Raw genomic sequence first — 25,892 nt, forward strand, 5'->3', positions numbered from 1 at the left:
GAAACTCTCCAAGAAAGAAGAGACAATAAAGAAAGAGAAGAAAAAAGAACAGAGATGCATCTAAGAACTGGGCTATAATGGAATCACGAGATTTCAGCAAAGGTGAAAAACATTTCCCCCAAAAAAACAGTAAAACTGGAGACTAAACAGGAAATCAAACCCCAAACCTTCAAAACCTATTCCCACCTCCCCCACCCCCGAGAGAAACATAAAATGGCAATGTGGATAAATACTACCTCAATGTATGAGTTGTCAGATTGTATTACTAGCTCATGAATACAGGTAGAAGCTAGCAGTAGCTATAATAAATGGACAATTAACAGCCAATCTGGTTAACCCATTTTGAAAATATCACACTCAATGACTGTTTTGAAGGCAATCAGGAAAACAAATACACAATAAGTGAATAATTGTGCAGAAGTACAAAATTATAAGCAATTTTATACCAAAACTGTTAAAGATTCCATTCTTAAGAAACATAGCTGTGCTTCTTGGGCATATAGAACGACGCAAACTGTAACAGCTTTTTATGCACTTTACTGCGGCCTACAGTTTCTCACCTTTTTTTTAAAAAAGCTTCCAAAAAATGCAATTAAATAATCTTTCAAAATAATCCATTCAATTTCTTTTATTCATTCTTCTTTAATCTCTTCATATGAATTCAGTTTATTTATCAACAAACTATTCCTGTCAATTGACAGTTTTGCCATTGTGTCCAAACAAGCGGTTGGTCTTCAACACAAGAAAGCTTATGTTGCCCAATGCATTTCGGGTCATGTAACTCTTCCTCAGGGGTCCCTGTAATCAAAATATGTATAACTGTTTTATATGCACCAAAAAGAGTTAACATTACACGTAGCATGAACATTTATATGCTGATCCTAAATCTAAGTCTGTGGCTATAAAAGAGTAACAGCTGTATGAAGAGCTGGATATAGCAAATCTGTTTGTTTCAGTCTGGAGAACATTTAGACTTAGAAAATGAAGTGTTCTTGTCAGCATCATCAATTTCATCAAAAACTTTTTCAACTCTATGTCCGATGCAAAGATACACATGAAACCATGTTCCTGGCTCTCAATCTTTGTCCGAGGGCCTAGAAGGCGTTCCCAATGTCCACTGTGGTTTTAGAGAAATCGTGGAATAGATATATTTTGTGACCTTTCCAGATGCAGTGGTTATTTTTCTTTATATAGTTCAGTATGAGTTCTTTGTGCTAGAATCTGAGAGGTTTACACACAATTGGTCTTGGAGACTTTTTATTTGGATTGAAACGAGCTGGCACCCTATGAGTTCTTTCTAATTCAAAGTCACTTTGAAAGGATAAGCCTGTTATTTGTGGAATTAATGTCTTCAAGAATTTGATACAAGCATTAAAGTCCTGGCCTTCTTATCCTTCATGTGTGCCAAAAATCTGAATGTTGCCCCTTCCATTCCAGTCTTCCAAATCCACTATTCCTCTACGCAATGTGAAAGAGCTGGTCAAAAGTGTAGCTCTCTGTTTCACATGTGAAGATTCTCTGTCCTCTAGACTATTGATTCAGTCCTCCTCCACGGCAATTTTGCTGTTGATCTGATTAACCTCATTTTTAATCATAGTAAGATCAGATTGCATATTTTCTGTATTGTTCTTAGTGGAGGTGGCCAGATTATGTACTACTTCCAGTTTCTTAAGTATCGCCTCAATGGTAGAGAGTGATTTAGAATTGGATTTAATTTGAGAGTCAGGGATTTGAGGACTTGTCTTCAATCTTTTCATAGCTATTTTTTGTTCCTTCTCAGCTTTCTCAGCCATATTACTTTTAGAACTGTATTAACAGTGAAGGAACCATACAATGAAACAGAGATGGACATTAATTTACGTGGTAGGGTATTCTACTTGAGCTGGTGGAAGCTGTGCTACTAATGAGGTAATATTGCACATGCAGCTGGTCCAGAATGTGGTGTTACAGCACAGAGTGAGTGTTAAAATCCATTTACCGATTCTAAAATACCTAATTTTACCGATTCGGTATTTTAGAATCGGTAAATGGTATGTAGGTAAGTATTCTGTAAAGTTTACCGAATCGGTAATATTCAGTAATTACCGATTCGGTAAATACCGAATAGGTAATTCCCATTCATTCCTACGGGAATTACCGAATCGGTATTTACCGATTCGGTAATGGGGGAACACATTCAAGGATGGCAGGGTGTCACATTGAAACCTTGTTGCACCCCTGAATAGTGCATGGGTGCACATGTGGCAGACATACATGCCCAGTCTGCCACATGGCACTTTTGAAAAAGGCACAAATTTGCTTTTTCAAAGGTTTTCGATATTTACCACCAACTTTTATTTGGTGGTAAATACCGAATCCTTAACCATGCAATGCACTCATTTGAGTGCTCCCTACATTTCAGTTTCGGTAATTTACCGATTCTGTATTTTAAGGATTTGGTAATTTACCGATTCCTTAAATTACCGATTCTGTAAATTAACGAATCTGAAATGTAGCCACCTACATCTCAATAGCCTAATACAGGTCGGTAACGGCCGAAATTCTGTAATTTCGGCCGTTACCGACCGGTATTGGGCTACCTACATCTGGCCCCAAATGTTATTAAAGTCAAATGCAGTAGGCTTTGGTATGAAGATGTCGGATTATTGTAGCCCAAAGAAATCAAAGGTTTGTAGATTGGGCTGTGCCTTAAAAATCCTATATAAGTGTAGAGGGAGCAATAGTAGAGTTTAATGGTTGTAAGAGAGATCCCTGATCTACAGGGGTAATTTGCATGAGGTACAATGGCAGGTATTAGATTTTTGGTTAGAAAGAAGGGGTCCCAATGTAGCCCAAAGGTATCCCAGATTTGACAGATTGTATGAGTACATTAGAGAATCACTCTCAGGAAATTCAAAGCTAAAGAACACTCATCTCATTCAGTAATGTATCAATACGATGATTGGTAGCTTAATAGCACATGGTAGCCCAACAGTAGCCCAGGTATGAAAGGCTGCAGAGCATAAGAAATAGATTATCTTTCCTCCATCAAAAGAGCAACATAAAGATAAGTTCTTTGATGGCTCACACAAGCATAGATCACTCCTCTCCTGGATAAGTATTAATAGAATATCTGGTAGGGTCAGCAGCCCAGTGTAGCCCAAAAGTATCCCAAGTATCAAAAGCCGGAAAAAGATAGAAAAATGCCAGATATTGCATGAAGGTAAGCACTCTTATGGATTGCAGAGGTAGCAATTACCTAGATCCTTATGAAGTGCAGTTGGGTCGTATTATGGCGACAGCTCTCCAGCCATCGAGGAAAATCAGCATGGGAAACACCGGCATGGCAAAATCTGCAATTTTGATGCCCTCTTGGGGTATGGAGATGATCCTCGGGTGCTCTGCCACTGCTTTCAACCCGTCTGGGGTTTTGGATGCATCTTGGGCGTGTGCAAAACCTCCCATGCTGGGTCGGAGCTGCAGAACTAAGCAGCCACCTTGAGCCACAATGAGCCCCCCACACAAATTCAACCTCGCCAAATAAACCTTATGCCAGGCCTAAACCTGCTTTTGTAATACCTACATGTCATCCCTAAGGTAAGTCCTAAATGCCCAAAGGGCAGGGTGCTTGGTACTTAAAAGTAGGACATGTGCACTTAAGTTTTTCCTGGCAGTGTAAACCCTGCAAAATGGTTTTTCACTGTGGCAAGGCTGATTCTCCCATAGTAAAGCACTGGGTTACATTATACCACCTTATAATGCATAGCTTCAGTTTGGAAATTGCTGGAAACCCTGAAACAAGGACTCAAATTAATAGTAACTTCAAATCTAATCTAGTGGTCAAGTCCGATTTTAGATTGCTATTTGAAATTGACACTTTTAAAAAGTTGCCATTCTCTTGCCTAAAGCCACCTAGTGGCCTTTTCAGAGCTGATCCCCAACTACCACCTGGCAGTCTGCTGGGAGGTGTGAATGGCTCCCAAGAAAGGGAACAAAAGGGCCTTGGCTGGGAGAGGTGTGACCACATTCTGCCAGTATGACCTGGGGATGTGCCCGCCAAATACTCAACCTTCAAAGGGCAATTCTTAGTCAAAGGCAGCTATAACTCACACCTAGGCCTTCACCTGCCATTCTCCAAGAAGGTAGTGTAGTGGGGCTGAGCCTTGCATTTCTACAGTGTTAAGTTAGCATGAGCTTATTAGAAGTTTAAACGCCATTTTACCTTTCTGCTTTCTGTTGCACATGACACACACGTTAGTTATTGTTTCACGTTAGGCTGAGAGTTTTGCTTCACATGAGAATAACGTGTTTTACCACATTCCTAGACTTGCTTCGTAAGCATAGTCTGAACAGTGAGTGCCGAGGCCTTCAAGGTTATCAACACTGTTGCTTTTGTTCGAACTGATCAGCGCACGTTGTAGACATAACATATATGCAGCTGCGGACTGCTCAGATACTGGCGCCTTTATTAATACACTGTGTAGGCATGATTAAACACACTTAGAGAACTTTCGTATGCTGAGAGCTTGCGCAGAATTCGATGTGATTCACTACCGCTAAACTCTGAGGTATGGGGTCGCCTATGCAAGCCTAAGAGACCTTCTGTAGTTATAAAATAACCTACTAGTAAGGGAGGGTGAAATATAGGTATATATTTAACCTGTTTCCATTTATCATTATAACATGCTTTCTCCTTTTGTATTTTATGCTTTAGTAACTATGCTGACAATCTTATTTTTTATCATATGTGTGCTTGTATTAGCTAAAATGCTGCATTTGAGATCAAGGCGTTAAAATAAATATTTTAAACTTGCTTGTGTCTCCCTTTACTCCCTGTTCTGGACTGGTTTGAGAGTATAACGAAAGAGTGCTCATGTTTTCCACCTTCCCCGAGGTATCCTAAGTCACATGTTATGGGTTGCCTAATCATTAGTGACTTTGCTATAGGACAAAGAGCTAATGTGACACTGATGCTAGTCTGGTAGGGGATTTTGGGTACTAAGGTGAGTTTTGGCACACCCCAATTCACTGAGGTCCTGAGTCTTTGAGCACAGTTCTGTGGCTGAGCAGAATCCCTGCAACAGTAGAGTGGCACCAATCCCAGTGGGGGGAAACCTGTTCCAGAACTGGTTTGCAAGGGGAGTTCCCAGTGCTTAATGTGTAAAAAGTAAAAGAAAATAAGTGACAGGCGCTTGACAGTAGGCCACTGCATCCTGTTAACACTGCCAATGATAGTACCAACACAACTATCACACTCATATGAGTGCGGCAATTTAGACTTTTAATATTCATTGAAAACTACTAATAACTGCCGCCCAAGCTTTTCTTATAGCTTAGGGTGGCAAGTATTAGTCATTTGAATGTATATTGAATTATTAAACAACTGTTATTGTGCTCATCACAAAATTAGGCAAACTGCACCACCATGTGGAGGCTGTCATAAGTGCTGGTACTGACAAAATGCCAGTGCTGAGCACTGGAAAACACCGACTCAAATTAGGCACTGGGAGTTCCTCATTTCCCGAGGACACACCTTAGGGTTAAGCCCAGACCTCTACACAAGAGAAGAAGGATGCTGCCATATTGGTTTTAGGCAGAGAGGGGGCACTGTGGGATAGTTTAATGTAAAACACACAGAAAGTGGTGCAAAAGTGGGTTGGGGCACTCTTGGGAACTTGTATCCCATTAGTTAGGGAGTGGCCAAGAATTTACCCCACCCACAGGCTGGCACTAAGCATAAAAGTGGTACCCTCTGTACACTCTTCAGAGCACCTCTAGACCTGTGGAAGACAGCAGAAGGACTGCACCTGCTGTTGAACCTGTGGAGAGAACCCCCAAGGGCCAGACCTGCTCCCACTTCTATCCAGGACAGAAGAGTGGACTCCAAGGGCTAGATGGCTAGCCTCCTGTTAATCTCTAGGAACACAAAAACTGCAAGAAGCCCAAGTCTCAGCTGAGACCGGCTGACCAGTTCCAACTCTCTTTGCTCTGGACCCTGCAGTTGGTGTCTGATAGATTGAGTCCTTGCCCCCAAGTGGTACCCAAAAGGTCCTAGACACTTGGCTGGTGTTGTAATCAAAAACTGCAAGGCTAGACACTTAAAAACATTTTACAAACTTTCCGCAAAAAGAACCAAAGACTACCACTGGACCGCTATCGACATCGAACTGCTGGTCGAAATTGACTTGCTGGTTTGCCCTGCTGAAAAGATCCTGACTTCCAAAAACAGTTTCTAAGTCAGAACATAGAGGACTTCACTAGGACCAACGCTGAGCAGCTCCCCGATGATGACACCTTCCTGAGCCGTGACTTCTGACTTTACCCTTTCTGAGTTTTTGCTCCTTTGAGGTGAGATCCTCAAGCTTCCCACTGGATTCGAGGCTCCCACTGAGGCACTGTGCTTCACCTGGCTGCTATTGAAGAGTCTCACTTCGAATTACGCTGGCAGACCGACCCATCGACGAGTGTAAGACTTTTCTCCAGAAAACCACCTAAGTCAGAAGTTAAACCTTCTGCAATGATGAATCTGGTACCTGTATCTGACCCGCACTCCATTGCAGTGGATCTTAATTTTTTACTTTGACCTGGTCCTGCTCGACCAGATAATCATGGTTGGTGCTTTGTGCCTTTTGGAACAAGAAACATCTCAAACTTTCAAAAATCATATCTCCTGTGTCCTACTTCAGAATTTTAATGTTTTATGTCTATTTGTCCATTACATTTCTTTCTAATTTTATAAATTGGATTGGGGTTCATTGTGTTGTGTTTTCTACTTTTTAACTGTTTTAACTGTATTGGTACTAATAAATGCTTTACATATTTTCCTAGGTAAAGCCTGTCTGCTCTGTGGTATAACTACCAGAAGTTGAACTCAGGTTTAAATTATTGAGACCGAACTGAACCTAGTAAATAATAGTGCCATTATTACTTAAAGAGGACTACCATCCACCTCAACTAATAATCCACTTGATCACAAATATAACCAAGTAAGGTCAATCAGGTGAAAAGGCTACTTTGGTATACTCATGACTGGGATACTGATAATTCAGATGTTCCAGGTAAGAAACCATATCCTCTTTTACTCTATCACGTGTATTTTCGAAACTAACCCCAAGGATCTATGTGACAGAAGGTTGTCTTGCTCTTGGGTCTCAACATTCAAAGACTGTCTTCTTCCACTTCCAAAACTATTTTAATACAGGTAGCATTTAATCGGGCCTTGCACTCAAGAGCACAAGCGCTGCATACTTCATTTTGATGCAAGGCCTGTGATAGTCTCACCATCTCTGGGATGTCTGCCATATTTAGACCACTATCCCCTCCACTTGAGTTTAATGAGCATGATCCAGGGAGTTTAGCTCCCAGAGATACAGACACAAGGATTCTAAGCTGCAAGACGAATGGTCTTGGAATGAAAACCAGCAGACTGAAACATTTTATGTATCTAGCGAAAACTATCATTTTAAATAAACCTACTCTGGAGTTTAATGGCTCCAAATAGATTACATATGTATGATAATATGAATAAGATCCTCATTTGAAACGGAAACAAAGGCCAACAAAATAACTAAAAGAAGCTTTTGTGATTGGTAGATATTTTTCAAGTGCTGTTTTTTTGGTAAGGATGAGCCAAAGCATTGAATACCTTCCAATCTACAAACGCATTTTGAATAAAAAATGATCTGTCTTCTGTAGCCAGGTATGTCACTGTGCAACCAATAAGAGAGTTACTGCATACTTTAACAGCTAATCAATTGAAACAGAGACCCCAGCCTTGTTGATAAAATCTTGCAAATTTTAAAATGAACGCCTGTAGTTTCGGCTGACCTATAACACTAAAACCAGCAGCGTAGATACTTTCAAAGACGCCTCGTTTTAGCTTGTTATTGAACAGTCGGAAATTAATCATATCCGTTCGGCTTTATGAGTTCATGTTTCCTAAAGGAAACAGTCTCTATTGCTCCAGCGGAGGAAGCCAGACTAAGCAAAGAGCCAGACATTGCTTGCTTTCACTTTTAGGAAGATTTTTTGTTTATAAATGTGATTTTAATGACGTTTTTCATTTTGTGGATGCGTGCTTGTGCGTACCAACTGAAATAGCTTTTTGTGGATATTTGAATGGCTGGCGGGCATTGGTCAAACAACCGGCAGAATATAGAAGGTGGGTGGGCAAATTATACGTGTGTGGTGCTCGTGCCAGAATGGATTAACTTTAGGCATTGAACATATATATCAGCTTATTGTGCGAAGTTCACTTGGGCACTTCCATTCACCCGTAGTGGAGGATGGCCCCGTCGTAGCAACATGGAGGATGAATGAGAAAGTATTTATATATGTGATTATATATGTACATTCTCCCTAATTATGTTTAGATAGCAATTGCACTATGGAGATAGCTGTGCATTTCATTAAGGGCTTTGACATATGATCAGCTATTGGCCTGAAAATTATGCTAGTTGTGAAGTAATTCATCATATGATTAAATATTTGTAATTTGTCACAATATGCCATGATTTCGTGATAAGTACAATGTATAAAAAGCAGCTCTTATATGCTTTTTAGATGTAATATATACATGCCAAGATTGCGGGCAGCTTATACCTCACAGATTTTGTAGTCCGTTGTTAATTACTTTGACCATGGGTTTGTAATAGACTAACAGCTAGATTCATGAACGAAAAATCGGCTCGCAAAGGGCCAGATTCTCAGAATCTGGCCCTTTGCAAGCGCAATTTTTGCATTTGGGATTCATCATCCCAAATGCAAAAATCGTTATTTGCGAAATCGCATATTTGCGAGAAATTGCATTTAAGGAATCTCTATTTGAGATTCCTTAAATGCAATTCATTAACCAATTTTAAATTGCGAATTCGCAATTTTTGGCCGCTATATACCACGAAGTCTGACTTCGTGGTAAATGGGAAAAAAATAGAAAAAAGCACTTTAGTGCATTTTTCTCAATTGCATGTTACACACACACATGTCCTTTGGACATGTGTGTGCGCAATACCTGTGTAAATTTGCATTTCAGGGGTGCTACAGGGTGTCCTTTGGACACCCCTGGCACCCTTGAATTCGCATCCTTATTTGCGATTAGCTAATTGCTAATCGCAAATAAGGAATAAGTTATTCCTTATTTGCGATTAGCAATTAGCTAATCGCAAATACGGAAGCTGTAGGAATCGCAATAAATATTGCGATTCCTACATGAATCCCGTTTTGCAAATCTGTAATAGCGATTCCTTATTATTCGCTATTACAGACTCGCAAAACATGCCGATGATGAATCTGGCTGAATGTCAGCTCTCGAACCATACTGTGAGCAAGGCGAAAGCCGAAACATGCCGGTATAGAGGCTATTGTGTTAATAAATAATTATAAATATATTTATTTTTTTCCACAAAAATTAAAATACAGTTGTTCTACATAGTGTATTATTTGCCTATATGTACTTTCCATGCCATGACATACATGTGGATTATTTCTGTTGAGCTAGCAGTTAAATCACTTCCACCTTTATGTATGGTAATTTCACATGCCAATTGACGTCACATGTGGCAGCTCCTTTAAGGTCTTAATACGCTTATATGCTAGGAAAATGCCACAGTATCACTAGTGAAAACGTCTGCAGACTCTTAATTATCACCTTTGATGATATAAACGCTATATGTTTTCTAAAATATGCTAATTTTGTGTCCTGCCCAAAGTGAGGTATTAGGCTATTGGTACTCTAGTTCCACCCACATTCGTCTGTTGCTACTTTAACTTAAACTTGCAGCTGATTGTCCATTCCTGCTCACCTAGAGACTCAACAATGTTAGGAGAGAAGATTGTTTACAGTTTCACCATCATTAAATCAGTTTTTACACAAAACTAGGTTAACAGCTTGAGCAAATTACTTTTTCAAGGTGTGGATCCCAGTTAGTGAATGAGAACCGATGACTCTTCTGGTTCATGATGTATGGCACCTCATGACATTTTATTTTCGCACCCAGTATAACTCAGACAACTGTGACAGAACACAAGCTGCGTTTTGCTGTGAGCCAAGCAGATATCATTGCTGAATTCCGAAAACATAGCTAGTGGTTTACTTGGTACATTATATTTACAATCCAGTTGCAAGAAAGATGGATGCTAAGCATCAGGAGTTGGACTTAGTGAGTTCCAGATCACCCACACTTTAAGCATGATAGCAGGGCTTGGAAATGTTTGTAGATGTATGATGAACACCCTTCTCGCGGTGCCTCAACGTAAATAGCGCTTGGCGGTCAAGCGGTCAAGACATCAGTGTTTTCTAACAGCAGTATAGATACAATCTAAATCTTGCAACCACCTAGAATCCTGATAGGTAGTTCACAGCAAGATCTGCATACCTTTTTCCATGAGTAATTGGATGATGAGGTGCTGAACCATGACTTTTCCCCAAAAAAGGATCTTTGTATATGGGCAGTGAAACGGTAAAATATAAGGATGAAAATTAGGTTTTATTATAAAAAGGGGTGTGACTGCATTAGTTACATTTTCCAAAGATAAATGTATCAGAATTAAACATATAGTTCAAAACAGTCTCTCAACAAACAAGTTCAAGCAATTATTTCCCCTATGTTAGTGATAGGAGATTAGAAGCATATCACTCTCTCCTTTGAGAACATCTCTTCCATCAGGGAAACTAGATCAGCGCTCACTTAGACACGTTGCACATTGTACCAGAACTGCAGAAACAGAGCTGGTGGTAGACCCCTTACTTTAGTTATAATTTTATAAAAGTGACATAATAGCATAATAAATCCATGCAATTTATGGAAGTGGGTCATCTTTATCCTTAAATTACCAAAAATACATTTACATTTATTTATAAACTCGTCCATTTGCTGTTGAAAACTTAAACTTTTTTAGAGAATTGAATGTTTTCATGTTCTTTACTTTGCTTTAAGAAGTTTATGAAAATCCACCCACGTTGCTTTATGTCTTGTTCTTTCAGGTTTTCTCAGTTCGATTTAAAACTTATTTGGTGATTGCTTAAAGCAAAATACTGTAACGGTGTACCTCCAATATAGAGTTCACTCTATCAATACATTATTACATAGAAGGTCTTACAACACTGCTGTAGGAAAGTGCCCCTTTTTGCATGGTTAGCCCCCACGTTTTGTCTGACATCTGATTTAAACTGATTGATGTGCCCTGGGTCCCTGCCAATCAGGTTCCCAGGGCCTGTGTTCTTTCCGAAGACTGTACCTTTGTTTTTACATATGGCACATCCCTGGCCGTAAATGTGAAAGGCACCATGTGTGTCGAGGGCACTGTGATCATGGAAGGCCTCTAAGGGCTACATCACCTATTGTGCCACCCTTAGAGGCCTTTCACCTTAACACACACACACACTGCCACTGCAGGATGCGTGTTTTGGTGCATAGAAGAGTGAAGAGTTGATATGGCACACAGCCCTATGTGACATCCCTGCGATCCACTGCCAAATGCCTAGGTAAGTCACCCCTCTGCCAGGGTGCACTAGGCCCAAAGGTGAGGGTACAGAGGCATGAGCCCTGTTTCCCTACAGTGTCTAAGTCCATTCTTAGACATTGCAAGTGTAGTGAAGCCATAAAGATCATATGGTCTGGAAGTTGATCATTACAAACTACACAGCTCCATAATGGTTTTACTAAAAACTGGGAAGTTTGGTGGCAAACATCTCAGAACATTAAACCCACACCGATGCCAGTATGGGATTTAATGTAAAAAGCACTCAGAGGGCATCTCGGATGCCCCCTGAAAATCGACCAGCCCTGCTGTGGTTTCTGAATGGCTGCCTGCTATTTGCCACCCCCAGACAGGTTTCCAGACCCCTCAGTAGAGAGCCTCCACTCTTTGGGTCCAGAAACAAAGCTCATCCTGGGCAGAGGTGTCATTCCTGCGCCCCCAGGATGGGCTGGGTCCACGAAAAGGGAAGCTTCAAAGGCCTGCAGCCTTTGGAGCTGTCCCTGCCTTTTGCTGCCCCAGCAACTGGCCCCCACTTTGGGCAGGAGAATCAGTGGGAAACCCAAGCTAGGAAGAGAAGTGTGGCCCCCGTTTCCAACTCCGCCCCTCAGGTGGGGGAGGCGAGGTGAAGCACACATATCAGTCCCCTCCATCTTGAAGATCAGCGAACTCAGCCAATTAGGAAGAGGCTCATGCCCCCTCCCACTGGAGGGTGGCATATTAGGGGGTGTATCCTCCCCAAGGAAGGGACCCATTGTTCCCGACCTGCACACCCCTTTAACACCCCTATATTTAGTATTTAGGGGCAACCCTGAACCTTTCCTCCTCAGCTTCAAGGAAGAAAAAAGGACAGAAGAGCCGTGCTGACCCAGGAAGAAGAGGACACCAACTGCCGTCACACCAGCCCTACCACCCTGTCCCGTCTACGACCTGCCTACAGCAAGAACCCCGGTGAGTCTAGCAGCCAGCAACCCCCAGATCCCGGCAGACATGCCCTGCGACCTTTCCACAGACTCTAGTTGAGCAAATTCTGTGCTCACAGGAGACAAAACTCACCTCCAGAATCTGGATTCTGTTGACTCTGACATTTTGCACCACTCTGCACCCGACGCCCATGGCCCGAATTTGTGTGGCCCAACACTTCAAGGAGGTCTCCCCAGCAATCCTGACCTGGGACCTGGTAACCCCCGACCTCACTAAAGACTCCCGACAATGCCTGCGGTCTCCACCTGAAGGGTCCCCTCAACTGGAGGTGGTAAGAAAACCCGACGCCAGAATACACCCTTGCATCCGACGCCCGACAGCCTTGGGTGCCCCAAACGACGGTGTCCAGGCATCCCTCAATATCCCAACTTACCTCTCCAGTCGGTGGTCACCCTCAGAACGTCTCCCTGCCTGAGCCTGCAGCATCTTTTTGAAACCCAAGGTCTCCATTGGAAAGCACGGGATCCCCCATGTCTGTTTTTCACCCTGCACCTGGCCACCCGAGTGCCGCTGGTGGTGCAGCTCCTGTACTGGTCGTTGGCCCCTGCAGCACTGACCTTAACCCCAGGATCTTGGCTCCCACAACCGAGTAGCCTGCTCATCAGCAGTCCCTAACCAAAGGCCCCCTTGCCCCTTTGGCGAACATTGGGCCCCGGTACCCGGTCTCCCCAGTGACGCTGGCGGTTCAACTTGAGTGCCCATCTAGACCTTGGGGAACTTCGTCCTAACCCCCAGAGCTCACTCTCGTGAGTCGAGTACTTACCTTCAAAACCGACAACCATTTTTTCCCATTGGAACCCATGTTATAAGATTTTGGGCCTAAAATTGTTCTAAGTGTGGAACTGCTAACATATGGAGAGAAGGTAGCTCAATTGCAAAGTATAACATTCGTAGTTACTGTGTATGTAGAGATCCTAAGGTGTGGTATCTATGCATACCACCCCCAGAACTCAGAGTAATACAAAGTAACTCAAAAGTAATCTGAAAGTACTTACTGTATGATATAAACAGCATTTAAAAGTGATACAAACCTGTAACAATTTTAGTTTGAAGAACAACTGCATTACCTTGAACAGTCTTGCATTTTGAAAGCATATATTACTCACCTGTGCCAAGTCCTACTTGGTTCTAAAATAAAACATAATTATATATTTTTTGTAAATAACTAATTGGCCTGGATTCTGTCTCTGAGTGTGTGGATCAGTCCTTGCTTGAGTGAATACAATAAATGTGTAACACACCCTCTGGATAAGCCTAACTGCTGGCCCACACTACCACAAAGAGAGCTGTTAGTACTTACCTAATTAAGCCTGTGCTATCCCTCTGGAGACTCCCTGGACTCTGCCCACACTATACCTCCTTTTGGTATAGTATGTAGAGAGCCAGCTTCCAATAACTACTACTGAGAATGGCACTTCTAAGAATGCCACTACACTGAGTAAAGTAAGCACGTAGGCAAGATATATTTAGCATTACATGCAGTAGGTTTCAAGTTTGTCCTACATATATATTAGGCACTGGGTTAGATTTAGGTAAGAAAGTAGAACTAGCTTTAGTTTTAGAGTTAGTGTTAGATTAACTTTTGGGCAGTGGCTTGACTTTGCTTAGAGTGATGACTAGGATTAGGGTTCGGGTAATGTATATTTTTAGGTTTTTATTGTATTGTTTATGGTAAGGGTTGGGGTGATATACTTAGCTCTTGTGCTTAAAGTATTTGAATCAGTGGTATTCTCAGTAGTGGTCATTTCTAGCTCCATACAGCTGTGTAGTTATGCAGTGACATACAGCTCTCAGATACAAAACGTTATAGAGAATATGCAACTGCAGTTCATACACTGCAAATTCGAGTTGGTGCCAGCATTATCATACGAACATTGAAGGTCCAACAACATATTTGGATTTTTTTTAACCAAAAACACAAAGAGAGGGACCCCTTGTCCCCCAAAAGAATAGGGTTCCAAATGTAGCTGGAAACAAAGCGTAAGTTTTTCCTTTGGCAAAGTTAAGAATGAATACAACACTATTCACATATTATCCTCATACGCCTATCAACCACAAAACCAAACGTATAACACTACACCAATCCACTAATAGAATTATACAAATGGATTTGTCACAAAACTTTAAAAAGAGTAAATCAATTCCTAACAATAAAAACATTATTTCTAAAAACAATCATATTATATGCATTTCATCAGAAGTGGAGGTATCAGGAACATTACATGTATAGCAGACAAAACATGAAAGAAGAAGCATAGGAGGAATAAAAGAATGAGACAATCCTACAGACAATACACTTTGTCTTAAAAAAACTCCTATTCGTAACAATAATAAGTTGAGGCCAAAACACGATTGGTTATTAATATTTTCTCTGTGGTGTCTGCCCACGTCACAAATTAGGAAGCAAATGCTTTGACGCATTTTGATGGGATCGTGATGATTCAGACCATCTTTTTCAAGACTCTCTTAAAATATAAGTAAGAACAATTATTGTCCTAGACCCTCCGGGCTGAGCCAATCTTGTGTATTAAGTAAATCCTGGCTGTCACCCAAGGTGATCTCATGGGACCTCTGTATCCTATTTGCCAAGGTCTCCCACCACTATATCAATAGGATGAGTAAATCTTGAAAACTATTCTTGTAATAAATATGGGGCATGTAAAAAATGATCCCCGCGAATAGAAAGGATCCTCATTTGTAGAATGCCCTTCTTCAATTGGGCTTCTCTCGTAGATTAAGGCGCAGACCTGCATCCTTGCTGTATCGGGTGATATGTTGATACATATCACCCGCGGGTGATATCTATCAACATATCCATTTGTATAATTCCATTAGTGGATTGGTATAGTGTTATACCTTAGTGATTAAGATTAGTATCCTACACCTTGCGCTTGGTTTTGTGGCGAATGGGTGCATGCGGATAGTATGTGAAGAGTGTTGTTTTCATTCACAACTTTGCCAAAGGAAAAACTTACGCTTTTTTGTTTTTAAACAAACATTTGGAGATTGTCTCACATTTAACTTGAGCTTCATTAATTAACATGGGGTAAGTGATCTCGAAATAAAGTAGGGACTTGCTAGGGTGTTAAAATTAACAATATTTGATCTGGCTTTATGGATTATGAGATATCTGGTTTGTGTAGTGACCAAAACACCTTCCCAAAATAATTTTGAATAAAAAAAACTGACCAAGTTTTTATTTTAGCGGTGCAGAGTTAAACTGAGCTTGCACATATTTTAGTGAAATGACGTCAATAACAAAGTGCAAAGTTTGAGAGGTGCGGATTAGACATGGTTAACACGTTTTATTTTGGGGTTCTTCTCACACTCATGATGTTGGGTTTGTACATGTTCAAATTTTATTGCACATTCAATACAAATTTGGCTGCTACATATTGGGCATCATGAAGTAATGCTTCTACTTAACGAAAGTGTTCTTTGCATGCTCTGATATACATACATCATCAGTGTTTGCTTCGGCAATCTTTTCCTTTGCATGTCATATACGGTGCTGATAAGAAAACAGTGAAAAATCAGTTAAGTTCAGACAACTTTATTTTGCATGTCTTAGGCATAAATAAAAAAAAGACAATAAATAACAACAAACATTGATTTAAACAGAGTAGAATTTCAACAGCACACTGCAGATTTTAAAAAAGCCCCAACGGCACATTAATTAATTGCTAAGCATGTGTAAAAAAAAAAACATAAATAAACGCAACATTGTTTAAATTTTTTAGTTTGTAATATAGGTAAAAAAAATTACAACAAAAAATTAAAATGTAAAAGAGTTTAGCTTGATGTGCCATCACCGGGGCATGCGTATATGTCCACTGAGCAATACTGCTCCATTGGGAAGCATAGCATGCTCCATATGAAAACCGTCCTAAATCTGAAGAATAGAGATTGTTCCCAGCCACCCTTAACCCAAGAGAGAGAAGGTTGAGTTCTGAGTCTCATCTGAAGAATTGCTTCAAGCCTTACTGCTTGATTTTCCAATTCAGTGATTTCTCTATTAGTGAGTAAGTGTTTCTAGAAATGTACCCACAATTTATAATTTTACACGATGGATGAGGGGTCTCCAAGGCGAGATGGATGGCCCAATATTGCCAGTTTTGCTTTAACGTAAGATAGCCAAGGGATCGATAACCCCCTGCCACAACTGTTGGAATTCCAAATTATTAGGTGGTTTAATGTTGCATGGGAATTCGTCCACAAGGAAATCTATCAAAATAAGGGGCCACCCTTAATGTAGTCTTCAATATGGGTTAGGCCAAGTTCCCTGTGGCAGTATTAGTTTGAGGTGCAGTGTGTGCTGACAAAAGATGCCTTCAAAGACTTCAAGTTGTAAAATAGATTAATTTTCATGACACCACATCCCAGCCCCCATATGTCGCGATGGGTAAACATTCTAATTCATATATTTCTAACATAGAAACGAGAAGCTGGCTGCCAAGCTTGCTCGACATTTAAAGTAAAGCATTGATTGACTGGGCAAACTCTTGGCATCCCAGGGTTGTATTCTGCCTCTAGAATTAGCAGGTATCAAAGAAGAATCCCAAAAAAGGATGTTTGTAAACTTTCTCCAAACTGTTACTCCCTAATTTAAAGGTATGTAAGAATAAGCATCCAGGGCCACACAACATTATTTTCGATATAGAATAATTAGTGCTCTAATCCAGGTTTGACATAAAAACAATAACATCTTAAACTAATTTCTTCAGTGCCCTTGGTCTTTGAGCTAAAATTACTACATCATCTGCGTATAAAAGTACTGGGATTTAAGTTCCCGTAATTATTGGTAAATAGGCATTGCTTCTTAAAAAAGTGTGAAGAAGTATTATTTATGTATAAAATAAACAAACAGATCGTAAAATGTATATTTGCCACACGCCTATTTTTAAGCTGAATATGCTAGTCAATACCCCTTAAGGCCAAATCTCACCTGGGCCCTTAGATCATTGTGGAGTGCAGCACCCAAGCCAATTTCTAGGAAATGTAACCACAGCTTTGAATAATTTACTCAATCAAAGGCGCTAGATAAATCAATGAATGCTAGTTGGGCTGAACATTTCCATGCTAGAGTATGTTTGCCAACTATCGGATGCAGGTTCTCACACTGTTTAATTGTCCCACCCAAGGTGATCTCTAAATCCATACTAACAGATGTTGGAAATGTTAATATTTACCCAGTCCCACATTCTATTGAATGTTACTCTTCCTGGGATCTTAGCCAAGAAATCAATGAGCAATATGGGCCTGTAGCAGCCCAGTTCAAGTCTGCTCCTTTTTCTTTTTCTTAAATACTGGCACAATGACAGACAGTGACCATAAAGGATGTAAATTTCCAGTCAAAATATTTGTAAGTAGCGGCACCCCAGTGTCCATATTTCATTAAAGTCGGTCCATCGGGGTGCCGTCTAGGCCTCATGCTTTGATAGATGAGCTCCGTCTTATGGCTAATACAACTTCTTCAATACTAAAAGATTTTAGAGTACTAGATTATGTGCAAGAAGTACTTTCCAACAAACAAATAAAAGCCTCATCGAAGTAATATATATATATTTTAATGTGGCATCCAGTTAGTGCCTTTAATGTGACTGTTAATGATAGATGGGGGAGAATCGTAATTATTAATTGAATTAATCGCCTACCAAAATGGCTTACGATTTCTCTTGGCTACCGCCTCTGTAATGTGTGCCCAGTGCAATAACTGCAAATCACATTTTCTCTGCTTCAAGGCAGCTTTGATAATACATCGAAAAAGCATTTGAAACAAATGATAAATGTCTTGCCTGTCCAGATATTACTTGCTCAACCTTAAATACAAGTTCTTCAATACCTCAAGACTGGGCACATCTTCCTCACCCCCTCTCACTGCAGACACATTTGGGATCCACTATGTAGCTATCTATTTCAGTGGTTGTTAAGCTGTTGACTTCTGTGGACCCCCACTGAACCATTACTTCAATGCTGGGACCCCCACTGAATAATTATTGAAAACTTGGGACCCTAAACAATTGTTATGATTTGAGCCTCAGAACAATACACAAAACATTACAAAAAGAAGTTTACACCAAAAGAAATGCTAAAATATTGAAATAGTTTGTCACAATCAAATGTAGAAAATATTTCACATTTTCAATTGTGCGTCTTTACTTGTATATACTTCATTGATTTATTTTATTGTTAGTATTATTATTTAGAAGTCTTATAACCCCTTCCATGCGGGGCTAATTCCCCCACGGTGCGGGGGAGAGGGGGGACCGTGCAAGGCCCCGCTGTGCTCGTGACGAGCCCAGCTCATCATGCTGCACAGTAGAGCTGTGCTCATGACGAGCTGAGCTTGTCACGACTCCGCCCACTCCCATGGAACGCCAGCACAGGAGGGGAATTAGCCCCACGTGGGCATTCCGAGGCAGTTATGACAAGCTCAGCTCATCAGGAGCACAGCTCCACTGTGCCTCATGACGAGCTGAGCTCGTCATAAGCGTCCAAGAGGTTAAAGCACAGCAGCTAACCAGAAAGGGTTTCCCGGCACAGAGCAGAAGAGAAGAAAAACAGACTAAGCACTTAATGCAATCAGGTCATTAGACCCTTGAAATTATGAATTGTAATATTATTTAATTTTATAAAGCAGTCATGTAGTAGGACTTGTGGACCCCTAGAGGTCTCCGGACCACACGTTAATAACCACTGATCTACTTAATCTGAAGGATTAACCAATCCCCAGCTTGTCTTAATTTTATCCATCATGTACAAACCAGTTCCGCTCTGTATTTTCCAGGTTGAAAAAGGGTGAATGGCTAATGATATGTGTCAGCTATGTAGAATGCAGAATGCCAATACTTAATTGTGTGGTGGGGACTGTAATAGTACCAAATATTTGTCACAGTTTGCCTGAATTGTTATACTTAATCGCCACTTGCTGTATACAGTTGGCTTGTTACGTAGCAATATGCGCCTGCTGATGGTATATTTTCTTGGAAAATAAAAAAGGTTTGTCATATTAAGGTAGGACTCTAACTCTTGAATGGACTTACTCTCTAAGGGCCCTATTAATACTTTGGTGGTGCAACACCAGGTCCGCCACTGCCACACCCCCAAAGCCGGGGTCAGACCGCTCGCGAGGTTAGGAGTTTCCTCCTGTCTGGCGGGCTTTATTTTTTCAATTCCCACAGTGGTGCCCTGAAAATGAGCACCGCAATGGGAATGTCAAAAACAGTTCCTGCATGGCATGAACTGAAATTTCATGCAGTGCAGGAACTGGTGTGCATTCGCACAGGCGGGGCACATATTGTGCCCCCTTGTGTGCATCTACAGGGCTTGAGGCACCAGAGGGCCCTGTAGCACCCCCTTCGTTTCCTCTCCACCACGGTTTTCATGGTGATGAAACCGCCATGAAAACCATGGTGGAGAGGAAACTTGTAATGTGCTTGACGGGACCGCAGTGGCTGGGCTGTAGCGGTCCCACCACCCATATCATAATAGGGCGTTCTGGAGACCGCCATTCTCTCGCAAGTCTGGCTGTCCGTGGACCGCTTGACACATAATCCGGGACATATTATCTTTATGCAATTACTGGATTTCAAGCGTTTTGCAATGCTATGATGTTTGTCCATTCACAGTTTCTTTGCTTGGTCTTGTAAAGTCTGTAATTGACTGTCTCAGATTTACAAAGTAATCTCATGAACAAGAAAGGTTTATTGTGACTGTATGAAATAGAGGACACTACACTCTGAGGAGCTGTCATAGTGCATTCAAACAAACTTTGTAGGACGACCTAATAGCCTCGCCAAAATAAGTATCAGTTTAAAGGCTGCTTCGATTTAAATACCCTTTTAGCCATCTTCCTATTGTAGGTTCCCACTAGGCAAGCCTGTAATGATTTGCTGATTCGTCTTTCTCATGAGCATTCAAAAGGTATGCAGCACACAGGTCCTCATAACTCTGGTCTGTACAGAGAGGCTAATAGGTGACTATTGATACCGAAACAGATCTCTATACCTCCTGCTGAATAGGAACAAGACTCCTCAATATTGTGAAGGTAGTCAGTGGAGGGTGCATTCTGCATGAGATAGTCAAAGAGCTGATTCGTTCAGCACTGTTGTTGATTTAAAAAAATAACATTTAGGTAGCCTAATCCCAAAACCTTTTTTTTTTTTACACTGTCCTTCTTTTCTCAGTGTTCCTGAAAGCTGTTGATAAACTAATAGTTAAGCCCCTTGACATCCCTGACTGGAGGACATTGTCGCTTACATAGTAGTATCGGTACAGGGTCTTTATTAAGATGGGGGCTTTGTAGCAACTACTACTAGTACTTTATGTTAAAGTAAGATGTTTTCGTTCATTCCATCCTTTCATTAATTCTTTTCCTTCTTTGCTGTTGTTTACTAATGTTGAGCATGCTTACTAATATTTCAGAAAGAGAAATATCCTAACTATAAAAAAACATGCCAGGTTATTTGGTAACAGTCTTTTGAAACGAAGGCAGTTTCATGTTTAGCTCAATGATGTACATTGGCAACTGCCACAAAACAGCATCTCTTTCTGTGTGTTTATTTAGAAATTGTCTGTTTGCTTGGCTTTTCTTCCTATAATTCTATTCTCTTTCTTCCTAATTCTCCTCCCACCCTGCCTGCCTCCACTTAACAGCAGACAACCACAAGGAGCACTGAACGAGTCGGATGATCCTGAAAATGGCTGTATAAATGACAACAAGCCAACTTCTCGTCATTTCTACCCCGTCGCCTTACTGCTCGTCAGCTCACACTTGCTGGTTGTGTGGCTCATTTTGAGTCTTGCATTATTATTAGCCAAATATCAATAACTTCTTTGTGTGTCCCTTTATGTTCCTCTAACAACATGTTTTTTCGCTCCCAATATATCCTGTAATATTTTGTACATTTTGAAATTTCTGAGATGTCCCAGAAGCTAAATCCCACGCACAGCTATGCTCCTTCAGTATCTTCCCTGGTGGAAATTCCAGTTGCCCATTTACAAAGGGTTTCTAGAGTGTCCACTTTTGGCAGGAGTTTTTGTACAGTGGGCAATACCTGTCTAGTGGGAAAAATATAATGGGTAACACCCGATTAAATAAAAAATACAGTGTGAAATCAATAGGCTTTATTGATCAGAATATCCAGGCCACACCCACTACTGAGTATTCACTACATTGATGTGCCATCATATCTGAGGCACGAGATTAAAAGTACCACTACAGAGAATACATCTCCTGAATATAAAGCTGCATCATACAGAGTGAATTCAGATTGAAGTAATAAGGTGTAAGGTAAGGAGTTGTGTTAGATTTAGGATTTGGTTTAGAGCTAGGCTTAGGTTTCTAGTGAGAAATAACATTAGGGTAATGGGTAGGATAAGGGGTAGTATTAGGTGTATTGTTTGACAGGGAGTTACCAAGGATAAAGGCTACGTTTATGATGGAGAGTAAGCTTTTTGTTTAGGGCCTGATTACGAATTTAGTAGTGCATGCCACTGCCCTGCTCCCACTCCGCCAAACTCGCCCGCCAGATTATGAGATTTCTTGTGGTCTGACAGGCAGTGCTTTGGCATGCCCGCTGCGGTGCAGTTCTAAGGCTCATATGTGAGCCTTAGAACTGAAGCGCCGGGGAATCACCAAAGCCCATTCCAGTCCATGCCGTGCAGGAACAGAGGTGCATACAGCTAGGGAGGCACCTCCCTGCATGCACCCTCATGCACAGGGGCATCAGGGGGCCCTCTCGGGCCCCTTTACTTTCCTGACTGCCAGACAATTCATTGTTCTGAAAAGTCGTAATGTGCTTGGCAATGCTGCAGTGGCACTGCCAGCATATTGCTGTCCTAGACCACTGCGTCACCGCCGAGGGATCACAGATCCCCAGCAGTTGTAGCAGTCCAGTTGCGGTGGGACAGCGACACTCATATGGCGCTCTCGACTGCCAGTGCGGCGGTTCCCACCATGCCACTGTGAGTTTGCTGGTCCAATGAACTGCCAAACTCGTAATCAGGCCCTTAGTTTTGTGTTTTAGTTTTAAGGTTAGGTTTATTGTTAGTATACGGATTATGGGAAACCAGTGTGTTAGTGTAAGGTTTAACATTCATTTTATATTAGAGTTAGGATAATGGTTAGAGTGAGGTTTGGGTTTAAGCTTAGATCTAAGGTTAGGGAAAGCTTATGTTTTAGGTTACGTGTAGTGCACTTGCCCTTGACTTTAACCCCTTCAATGCTGCCGTCGGCCATTGGCCGACGGCAGCACTACCTCTCTGGTGCTGCCGTCGGCCAATGGCCGACGCGGCCCCGCCCGTTTTGCGGAAGTGCCGCACTTCCGCAAAATCGGCGGCGCAGCCAACGGGTTAAAGACATGCTATATCGGTAGAAGCTCCTCAAGGGAGTGCTGCAGGGCGGCGGGGCGGGGGAGGGGCAGGGTGGGGGGTAGTAAACTCCATACCGCAGAGCGGAGTTAAGTAAATAAATAAAAATAATTACATTGCGCGTGCTGCATCGCCGATTGCGTTGCAGCACGCACAATGTAATTTGTTTTAATTAATTTATTTGTTTACTTAACTCCGTTCGGCCGTATGCAGGAGTTTACTACCCCCCCACCCTGTCCCTCCCCCGCCTCACCGCCTCGTAGCACTCACTCGAGGAGCCGCCACTGTGCTTGATCAATTGTAATTTCAATGTACTTGAACCCATCTCTTGATGTACTTGTCTTCTCTGTAGTGGCATGCCACCTCAATAACCAGTACCCGGATGGATTTGGAATCACCTCTTGTTGGGAACACAGCAGTTCCTAGTTACCTAAAAACCAACAGCCTATCTACCAGAACCAATCTGTAATTGATCAACTGCAATTTCCACTAAAGTTTCCCCCTCCTTAGTTTTTATGAATACTATGCATTTTAACATTTTGTTCCATGGAAAATGGAACAATCTGTAATTTCATCATTTAAATTAGACTTCTGCTTTCCCGCCATGAGGCGCCAGAGTCTATAAATTGGATAACTCAATACCACAATGTACTGAAAGATTAGCTCTGTCAGTTTCTATTGAGAAGTCGCGAGTCTGATAGAGAGTTGCACGTAAAACTGCACAACTTGCGCCAGCTCTGTACAAGTATGACAGATGGGGCATTTCTGGAACTAATGCATTATAGTGGTGATTAATGCACTAGCTGACGATTCCTTTTACGTGCCAATTAAGTCGCATGCTCTTTTGATGCGGCTAACCCTTTTCTGTCACACTTAATACGAAGAGATAAGCCAAATTATGTTTTATGTCATTCAATTAAGTGTTTGCAACTTGTTGATTCAATTGGGGTTGCATATCCCAACACTTTTGTATTATTTTTCATACTTTGAAGTCTCTGTTAAGAGTCTTCCTCGGAAAGAATAATTTTAGAAGTGGTGGGTTTTGTATCGATATAAGAACAGATTTCTTTCTTTGTACGCTTTAAACACGCTATTTTAGGAACAAAATGCTGTTTTCTCACTTTTCAGTTCAAAGTCACCTTTTGAGTTGTAGTAAAGCAGGTATTGGATTTTACTGTGCAATCTGTAGTGCCAGACTTATCAAATGCCTTATTCTTAGAAACAGCATACTGCATTTTAGGGCTTCATAGAAATTTTAAAGCGTTAACGCATATACAATGTGAAGAAATAAAATACAAGAAATATATTTCTAAACTGAAACTAGCAATTGTAATAAGAAATAACTCTTACAATGTACCATAGATTTCAACATGCAAACCTTAAGGAGCAATGTAAACCTCACTGTCAACTTCTGAGGGCAATAACTGCAAATGGGCCTGGCCTTGGGATTTAATTTTGTAAGATGTATCATCACCTGTGAAACAGAAAAAAATGTAGAGTTGGTTCCTTGTTATTTTTACTTCAAGACTGTTGCTGCAACTCTAAATTGAAAAAATAAAAACATATTTATTTATTCTCTCGTTTGATGAAGTTGTCCTTTCTTTCCCCTTTCCCAGAGAAGGATGCCGCATAGAAAATGTAATGAAGAATATCAATTGCAGGAAATATGCATTCAACATGCTGCAGCTGATGGCCTTCCCAAAGTACTACAGACCGCCAGAAGGCACATATGGAAAAGCAGACACCTAGGCGCATGTGCTCATCGAGCGGCGCAGGTTCATGACAGCTACACCGCATGCACTCTGGGAGTATCCTGAAACAGAAGAGTGTGGTACAGCAGAGGCAGCGTTCACGCCTCTTTCGCTGCTAATAACCAATGGCCGGGCTACCAGTATCCCGGAACGTTCCAAGGGCCTTGCCATAGGACAACTTCTCATACATTGCATACTGTACCACGCAGGCAAGCGCAGGGAACCATTCTGTTTACAGTGGTTGGTTGAAAGCCTTGGCTATCTCAGGAGCGTTATCACCAGAGAGGTGAACCACATTTGACAGCTTGGGATGGAATTATACCATAATTTTCTGAATTTGTTGCAAAATGCCTTTTTGCGAATTCCCATGGTCCCAAAAGAAACCTGAGTGCGTGTGGTCAGTCGTGGTTGACATATTTCCTTGAAGTCTAAATGTATTACTTTTATGAAGAAAAACATGGTGGAAACGTTAAATGTCAAAGCAGCCCCCTTCATGTTTATTCTCAGTACCCTCGTGTTTACATTATGCGTTTAGAGTCTGCATATCTTACAAAGAGAGAGATTGCTAAAATAAATCCCATATGATAGTATGCAAGTTATTTAAGAATTTGCAATTTAGCAGACAAGTTTAAGAAAATAATTCGAGTTAACAAAATGCATTTTGCCTTGGGTTGTCACGAGGCAGCTCTAAAAGCACTTACATTTTAAGTTCACTTATTTATGCTAATTGAACATTAGTTTGATGCAGTATAAATTCTTTGTTATGGAACTTGAAACTCGATAATTTCAACGCAATAGTATTCTAAACTGTGGTCTAAGGAGCAGACACGTGACTGAAGTTACACTATTTACACCACATATGCTCCTGGCAGTGTTTATTCTTTTCACTGTGTGAGGAGTCTAGAACTGACCACCACAAAGTGTTAAAGAAGCAGTCAAAAGAGACATTATGTGACAATGCAAAAATACAAACCCAAAATAAATATTAACTTTCGATGTACCTATGACCAGTCCGCATTTCCCCTGTAGGTATCCCCCTCCCTCCTTTCACCCACCCATCTGTACTTCCAACTGTTCTATGTTTCCTGCCCCTGTGCATTCGAGTTTAATTTAACCCGTGTCCTATCCTCTCCCCCAACTTCACGTCCTGGCTCAAACTTCTAAGAGATGGAACAAGCATTTGCAATGCAATAGGTCTCACCTTTGGAACCTTTTAAGTATTTAGCGATGCAGTACAATATCGCACATTACTGCAAGGTACTGCACAAGGTTTACTGGGAGCGTGCTAACCTGGGAAGGTGAACGTACACATCCAATTACAAAGACTTCACA

At 41.2% G+C, this 25,892-nt stretch overlaps 1 protein-coding gene across 1 annotated transcript in view; it reads left to right on the top strand.

The window, feature by feature from the left end:
• INPP4B (inositol polyphosphate-4-phosphatase type II B) overlaps positions 1-25,558 on the top strand; it is a 1,970,577-nt gene extending 1,945,019 nt beyond the window's left edge. The window contains exon 19 of the mRNA XM_078676858.1: positions 24,426-25,558. Coding sequence (XP_078532984.1) covers positions 24,426-24,558 — 133 coding nt within the window. The 3' untranslated portion in view covers positions 24,559-25,558. The remainder of the gene's footprint in view (positions 1-24,425) is intronic.
• The last annotated feature ends 334 nt before the right edge of the window (positions 25,559-25,892 follow it).

The sequence above is a fragment of the Lissotriton helveticus genome, chromosome 2_1 (assembly GCF_964261635.1).
Source record: "Lissotriton helveticus chromosome 2_1, aLisHel1.1, whole genome shotgun sequence".
Lineage (NCBI taxonomy): Eukaryota > Metazoa > Chordata > Amphibia > Caudata > Salamandridae > Lissotriton > Lissotriton helveticus.